At 54.5% G+C, this 7,921-nt stretch overlaps 1 protein-coding gene across 1 annotated transcript; it reads right to left on the reverse strand.

Annotated features, from left to right (window-relative positions):
• Positions 1 to 1,683: 1,683 nt before the first annotated feature.
• Positions 1,684 to 7,749, reverse strand: LOC149427217 (uncharacterized; the record flags this gene model as incomplete). The annotated part of the gene is made up of 3 exons (XM_089668183.1): positions 1,684 to 1,825; positions 2,728 to 2,790; positions 7,578 to 7,749. Coding segments are annotated over 3 exons (321 nt in total), but the record flags the coding sequence as incomplete, so codon positions are not given.
• Positions 7,750 to 7,921: the final 172 nt, after the last annotated feature.

Raw genomic sequence — 7,921 nt, forward strand, 5'->3', positions numbered from 1 at the left:
TGTGCAAAATGCGGGTCTGGGCCCCTGCCAAGGACCACCTTGTGACTTGTGGATCCCCCCGCAGTGCAGCCAGCCCTCCTGTACGGGGCCCCATCTGTGCAAAATGGGGGTCTGGGCCCCCTGCCAAGGACCACCTTGTGACTTGTGGATCCCCCCGCAGTGCAGCCAGCCCTCCTGTACGGGGCCCCATCTGTGCTAAATAGGGGTCTGGGCCCCTGCCAAGGACCACCTTGTGACTTGTGGATCCCCCCGCAGTGCAGCCAGCCCTCCTGTACGGGGCCCCATCTGTGCAAAATGGGGGTCTGGGCCCCTGCCAAGGACCACCTTGTGACTTGTGGATCCCCCCGCAGTGCAGCCAGCCCTCCTGTACGGGCCCCATCTGTGCAAAATGGGGGTCTGGGCCCTGCCAAGGACCACCTTGTGACTTGTGGATCCCCCCGCAGTGCAGCCAGCCCTCCAGTACGGGGCCCCATCTGTGCAAAATGCGGGTCTGGGCCCCTGCCAAGGAGGAGGGTCGGCTGTACCACCTTGTAACTCGTGGAACCCCCTGCAGTGCGGACAGCTTTCTCCTTCTTGCTGCCCAGCAGGAGTGATTCTAGGATCTGCTCCCCCCCAGCTGTCCAGTTCCCCGTGTGCCCCCCCAGTTCTGCCGGCCTCCCTCCCTCCTGCCAGCCGCTACGGGGGGGGCACACAGGGGTATTGGTTTTAGGCTGGAGAGTGGGAGGGGGGCGGTAATTGTGTAAGATTTCCCAGCCCTTCCTTCTCTGAATGAACTCCTGTGTGATCCGTGCCAATCACTCCTGTGTCCATTCATCATTGAGGCGTTGACTGATCCGGTTCATGAAGGAGGCGGCGGCCTCTGAGCATTTCCCACGCAGCGGAGGGAACGATGAACCTCGGTCCCTTTCCCTGTCTCACAAGGAGGACGTCAGGGGTCTGTGGAGACCCCTCATATCCCACCAAAGACCCCCAACAGGGCACTTAAAAAAAAAAAATGACAAGACAATGAAGGGCTTGTTCACACGTGTTTTTCTGAGGATGAGTCAGCGTTTGGTTCGCTCTTCAGAGGGAGTGTGATGGGTAGTATGGAGGCATATTGCCACCTCAGCGCCTGCTGGAACCACACACCAATGTGTAGCATTGTGGGCGTGGCCTTTTGGAAAAAATATTTTATTGGGGGGGGGGTTCGCTGGTTTCACCTTACTAGGTAGCGGAGACCCTCCTATGAAGAGCGATCACTAACGCTGTTCCCAGCCATGGGATTGGTCTGTTCAGCCGGTCCGGTATTCCTGGCACCTATATTACAGCAAGTAGCAAAGCTTGGTCACAGACCCGCCCCCAGGCTGCTGATTGGGCAACCGAGCCACCCATGAGGTCATCACCCTATCGGTACTCCTCCTTCCAGCAAGTTTCCAGTGTTGGCTGACAGCTCTGTGCACTGAGAAAGCAGAGAACACCCCACTCCTCTCACTGCGAGGGGTTCAGGGAATTCAAATGGAAAAAAAAAAAATATCATTCAGGAACAAACAACCAAATTGAAGTGTTTTTCAGCTCCAGATTCAGGATCCAGTCCGGGGGGGTTGGGTGGAGCAGCATGAAGAAGATGGGGGGGGGGGGGACCGGGGCAGGCAGTGTGTATGGTGTGGGGGGGGGGGGGTAGGGACTACAAAAGGAACAAACCAATTACAAAATAAAAGTTTATTAAAAGCAGCAAAAACACAAAACAGACAAATAAATTTCTACAATTCGAAGAGTTCGTCCAGAAATATTAATATATCGATCATTTCCCACTGCGGCTGAGACTCCGCCTCCTCCAGCAACGTCTCTGCAACAGAAGAAGGGGAGAGGTGAGGACCCCGGGGGGAGCATCCCCCAATAGAACCCCTCCCCCAATACTCCCAATGAGCCCCGTCCCCCAACAGAACCCCTCCACCCTCCCATGTGAGCCCCATCACCCAACAGAACACCCCCCCCCCCCCCCAGGTGAGCCCCATCACCCAACAGAACCCCCCCCCGATACTCCCAGTGAGCCCTGTCCCCCAACAGAACCCCTCCCCCGATACTCCCAGTGAGCCCCGTCCACCAACAGAACCCCTCCACCCTCCCATGAGCCCCATCACCCAACAGAACACCCCCCCCCCCCCCCCGGTGAGCCCCATCACCCAACAGAACCCCCCGATACTCTCAGTGAGCCCCATCACCCAACAGAACCCCCCCCCCCCGGGGTTAGCCCTGTCACACAAAAAACCATCCTCCCCCTGTACTCCTAGGGAGCCCCTGTCACCTGACTCCCCCGATACTCCCAGTGAGCCGAGCACCCAACACCCCCCCCCCGGGTGAGCCCCATCACCCAACAGAACCCCCCCCCCCCAATATTCCCAGTGAGCCCTATCACCCAACAGAACCCCCCCCCCCCCCCCGGGGTTAGCCCTGTCACACAAAAAACCATCCGCCCCCTGTACTCCTAGGGAGCCCCTGTCGCCTGACTCCCCCGATACTCCCAGTGAGCCCCCATCACCCGACCCCCCCCCCCCCCGATACTCCCAGTGAGCCCCCATCACCCAACACCCCCCCCCCCCGATACTCCCAGTGAGCACCCAACACCCCCCCCCCCCCTCTCGATACTCCAAGAGTGAGTCCCATCACCCATCATACCCCCCAAAAACTCCCATCATTTAGTTATTGCTGGGAACACCCCCCATCCCCCGTCACACTGGAGGTACATACCCGGGCAGTGTAGCTGTAGTTCCATATCCAAGTCGTCTTCAAGTATCGATCGATCGCTCCGCTCTGCACAGATCAGAACATCCGGTCATTGTGTATAATGGGGGGGGGGGGGGGGAGGGGGGCGGTAATAAGCCCATGTACAATGATGCACTTCCACTGGGGGGCAGTAATGAACTTGTGTACAATGACGCACTGCTGCGGGGGGGGGGGGGGGGGGAGCGGTAATAAGCCCATGTACAATGAGGCACTTCCACTGGGGGGCGGTAATGAACTTGTGTACAATGACGCAATGCCACTAGAGGGGGGGGGGGGGGGTAATGAACCCATGTACAATGGTGCACCGCTCCACCCTTGGTGACATCGGAGACCCTCCACACACATCACCCACCCCCACCCCGGAGCACACATCACCCACCCCGGAGCACACATCACCCACCCCGGAACACACAGGTATGTCAGTACAGCAGGTTATATTGCCACCTACAGGAGGATTAGACAATGGCAAACAAAACTTGTAGGCGGAGCCCAGCATAGCCCCTCCTACTCCCAGCATGCCTCGGTGTTTTGCTAGTGTCCTGTGAGGGTGACCATCTCCGGAGTCGAAGTTCTTTGCTGGTTCATGTTTGTTGTTGCCGATCCAGTCTCTATATACAGGAATCTGGGTCGGCCTGTCTGTAGTCGGTCCCTGGAGGATGGACCAACTGGATGGGCGGGGCCAGCCTGGAGCGTGATCTCCAGGCACTCTGCGGGTTTCCAGACCCCAGTGTAGCCGCGGAGCGTCCTCCGGGTCCAGAGCCCCAGCCGCGGAGCGTCCTCCGGGTCCAGAGCCCCAGCCGCGGAGCGTCCTCCGGGTCCAGAGCCCCAGCCGCGGAGCGTCCTCCGGGTCCAGAGCCCCAGCCGCGGAGCGTCCTCCGGGTCCAGAGCCCCAGCCGCGGAGCGTCCTCCGGGTCCAGAGCCCCAGCCGCGGAGCGTCCTCCGGGTCCAGAGCCCCAGCCGAGCCGTGGAGATCCTCTAGGGAAAGCAGTGAATGTTCTGGTGGTTCCGTTGGATCGGTACATCCTGATCTATACCTTTCATCCCTGGAAATGGCTCCCTTGTCTGCTTCACATGATGGAGAGCATTTCAGTGATCTCCATCGTGCCAGACTGGCCCAGGCAAATGTGGTGGATGTGGTACTCCGACCTGATCAAACTCCTTGCAGACGCCCTGAGGGCTCTTCCGGATCATCAGGGCCACTCTGCCATCCTGGGTCAGGGTCGTTTGCATGAACAGCATGGCTTCTGAAGTCCAGGTTCTGAAAGACAAAAGGCAACTGAACCTCCATGATGCTGAAGTCTAGGAAATCTACTTCCCACCAGCTCTACCATCACATCTGAAAGGCACACTTGGCTTGATGTGAGGGAAAACAATTTCATTCCAGGTAAATTCTCTTTGGGACAAATCGATCTTTTTCATATGGGCCTGGACCAGCATTTGGCCCTTCGCATCATCAAGGGTTGTCTCTGTTCAGGTAATCGTGTTCAATAGACCGCTAGCTCCCCATTCCTTGATGAAGATCTTTGTATAGGGCCTCCTCCATGTGGCTTCCCCAGTCTCTGTGGGATCAGAATACACCGCTAGCTTCCCATTCCTTCATGAAGATCTTTGTATAGGGCCTCCTCCATGTGGCTTCCCCAGTCTCTGTGGGATCAGAATACACCGCTAGCTTCCCATTCCTTCATGAAGATCTTTGTATAGGGCCTCCTCCATGTGGCTTCCCCAGTCTCTGTGGGATCAGAACAGACCGCTAGCTTCCCATTCCTTCATGAAGATCTTTGTATAGGGCCTCCTCCATGTGGCTTCCCCAGTCTCTGTGGGATCAGAATACACCGCTAGCTTCCCATTCCTTGATGAAGATCTTTGTATAGGGCCTCCTCCATGTGGCTTCCCCAGTCTCTGTGGGATCAGAACAGACCGCTAGCTTCCCATTCCTTCATGAAGATCTTTGTATAGGGCCTCCTCCATGTGGCTTCCCCAGTCTCTGTGGGATCAGAATACACCGCTAGCTTCCCATTCCTTCATGAAGATCTTTGTATAGGGCCTCCTCCATGTGGCTTCCCCAGTCTCTGTGGGATCAGAACAGACCGCTAGCTTCCATTCCTTGATGAAGATCTTTGTATAGGGCCTCCTCCATGTGGCTTCCCCAGTCTCTGTGGGATCAGAACAGACCGCTAGCTTCCCATTCCTTGATGAAGATCTTTGTATAGGGCCTCCTCCATGTGGCTTCCCCAGTCTCTGTGGGATCAGAACAGACCGCTAGCTTCCCATTCCTTCATGAAGATCTTTGTATAGGGCCTCCTCCATGTGGCTTCCCCCAGTCTCTGTGGGATCAGAACAGACCGCTAGCTTCCATTCCTTGATGAAGATCTTTGTATAGGGCCTCCTCCATGTGGCTTCCCCCAGTCTCTGTGGGATCAGAGTAGTTCTCACGGAACTTCAAAAACATTTGGTATTCCCCTTTCCACTCTTAATGAGAATATTGCATTTCTTCTCACCGTCCCATCTGCAGAACGAGTGTCTTTCATCCAATGACAAGGTGGTGTTGAGGCCCAGAACTTCTCTCCAAAGTTGGTCTTGGCCTTTAACTTCAACCAGAGCCTCATTCTTCTGACCTTGTGTCCAGCTACAATCCATTGGAAGTTCTCTCTGAACTTCCAACCCAAGGTGGTTTTGTCCATTCACCTCCACCAGGACATCAATCTTCTGACCTTGTGTACAGCTTCAGTTCATATGATCTCCCAGAACTTCCTACCCAAGGTGGTTTTGTCCATTCACCTCCACCAGGACATCAATCTTCTGACCTTGTGTCCAGCTAAAATTCATCAGATCTCCCAGAACTTCATTCCTAAGGTGGTTTTGGCCTTTCACCTCCAGCAGTCCCATCTTTGGTTCATCAAAAGTGCTCTCTCCATTGCCTGGATGCAGTTCATGCTGTGCAGGATTACCTCACACCCATTGGTTCTATCGAACACCAACTCTCTGCCATCCCCAAGTCCTGTAAGGAGGAACCTGCTCCTCATTCAAACAAACCATCATTAAAGACTTAGACTCTTACGGATCAGGTTCCACCATATTCTGGATAGGCACACCCTCTAAGTGATTCTTGGGCTCTTCACCATCAAGCAACTGTTTCCCAGATTTGCAAGGCTACTACCTAGTTTTCTGATCATACGTTCTCCTAAGTCCTATCAGGTGGATGTTCAGGCCTCACCTGATGCAAGCTTTGGGTGTAAGGTCCTCCAGGGGGCTCCTTCCCACATGAATAAGTCCACCACCTGGTCTTCTGTATACACATTAAGTTCCACCAAGTGGATGTTCAAGCCTTCTTGATGCTAACTTTGGGTGTAAGGTCCTTCAGGCAGCTCCTTCCCCCATTTTCAAGTCTATCACCTGGTCTTCTGCTCACATGTTCTCCTAAGTCCCACCAGATGCATGTTCAGGTCACATCTGATGCCAGCTTTGGGTGTAAAGGTCCTTCAGGCAGCTCCTTCCCCCCATTGTCAAGTCTACCACCTGGTCTTCTGCTCACATGTTCTTCTAAGTCACACCAGATGCATGTTCAGGTCTCATCTGATGCCAGCTTTGGGTGTAAGGTCCTTCAGGCAGCTCCTTCCCCCCATTGTCAAGTCTACCACCTGGTCTTCTGCTCCCATGTTCTCCTAAGTCCCACCAGATGCATCTTCAAGCCTCATCTGATGCCAGCTTTGAGTGTACAGTCCTTCAGGCAGCTCCTTCCCCCCATTGTCAAGTCTACCACCTGGTCTTCTGCTCACATGTTCTCCTAAGTCACACCAGATGCATGTTCAGGTCTCATCTGATGCCAGCTTTGGGTGTAAGGTCCTTCAGGCAGCTCCTTCCCCCCCATTGTCAAGTCTACCACCTGGTCTTCTGCTCCCATGTTCTCCTAAGTCCCACCAGATGCATCTTCAAGCCTCATCTGATGCCAGCTTTGAGTGTACAGTCCTTCAGGCAGCTCCTTCCCCCCATTGTCAAGTCTACCACCTGGTCTTCTGCTCACATGTTCTCCTAAGTCACACCAGATGCATGTTCAGGTCTCATCTGATGCCAGCTTTGGGTGTAAGGTCCTTCAGGCAGCTCCTTCCCCCCCATTGTCAAGTCTACCACCTGGTCTTCTGCTCCCATGTTCTCCTAAGTCCCACCAGATGCATCTTCAAGCCTCATCTGATGCCAGCTTTGAGTGTACAGTCCTTCAGAGGGCTCTTTGACCTGTAGGCAGTCCCCCGCTGTTTTGTTGCGGTTGTCCACCCTTAGCTGGGCTGTTGTGGACATCACAATGGTATCGGAATCCCTGTGTCCTTTACTGAATGAGAAAGATGATGGGATTGGTCTTACTTTAAAATCGTTTTCTTGAAGTCCATCGAGGATCCCACCAGTCTACAATCATTTTTCTTGGTAATGCTTTTTGCTCTAAACTGAGGAATGCTGGGAGTAGGCGGAGTTAAACCACTATTTGTTCTGTAGGTGGCAGTATAACCCAACAGGACTACTGTGTCCCTCAAGGAGCTACTTTCTGGTAAGGACAATGACCCCATTGTCCCGATCCTTGACCCGTGTTATGTATTATGTTACTGACCCATCACTGGACTGTCGTTACCCAAATCCCGGGACACAAACCCGGCTGACAGATGTGAAGTTGGAGCACAAAGCAATGTGACCCAATACACACAAATTCAGAAGAAGAGGGACACCCCCGCTGTCCTGTCATAGGAGGACCTGTACATAGGACAAAGGGAGCAGCTGAAAATCTCCCACCCCCAGCCCAAGATGTCCACCTCCATGGCTGGTCTCACCTGTGTGCACATTGCTGCCCGTCCTCCGGGGGTCCTCGGAGAGCTGGTGGGCCCTGATGCAGGGATCTTCACCTCTCTCAATCCTGGACAAGATCTCCGGCTGACCTGGAGGCCAAAAAAAACAAAAAACACGTAGAAGTATATAGAGTGAAAAACAAATTACAGCGCCACATCACATGAAACCCACCAGACCAGGACACCCTTGACCACCAGACATGACGCAGACCAGACACCCCTTGACCACCAGACATGACGCAGACCAGGACACCCTTGACCACACATGACATTAGACCACGACACCCTAGCCAAGATACATACACCATGCATGACACCAGTCCAGGACA

The sequence above is a fragment of the Staurois parvus genome, unplaced genomic scaffold (genome assembly GCF_062004578.1).
Source record: "Staurois parvus isolate SC_StPar_1 unplaced genomic scaffold, SC_StPar_1.0 ptg003929l, whole genome shotgun sequence".
In the NCBI taxonomy this organism is placed as follows: domain Eukaryota; kingdom Metazoa; phylum Chordata; class Amphibia; order Anura; family Ranidae; genus Staurois; species Staurois parvus.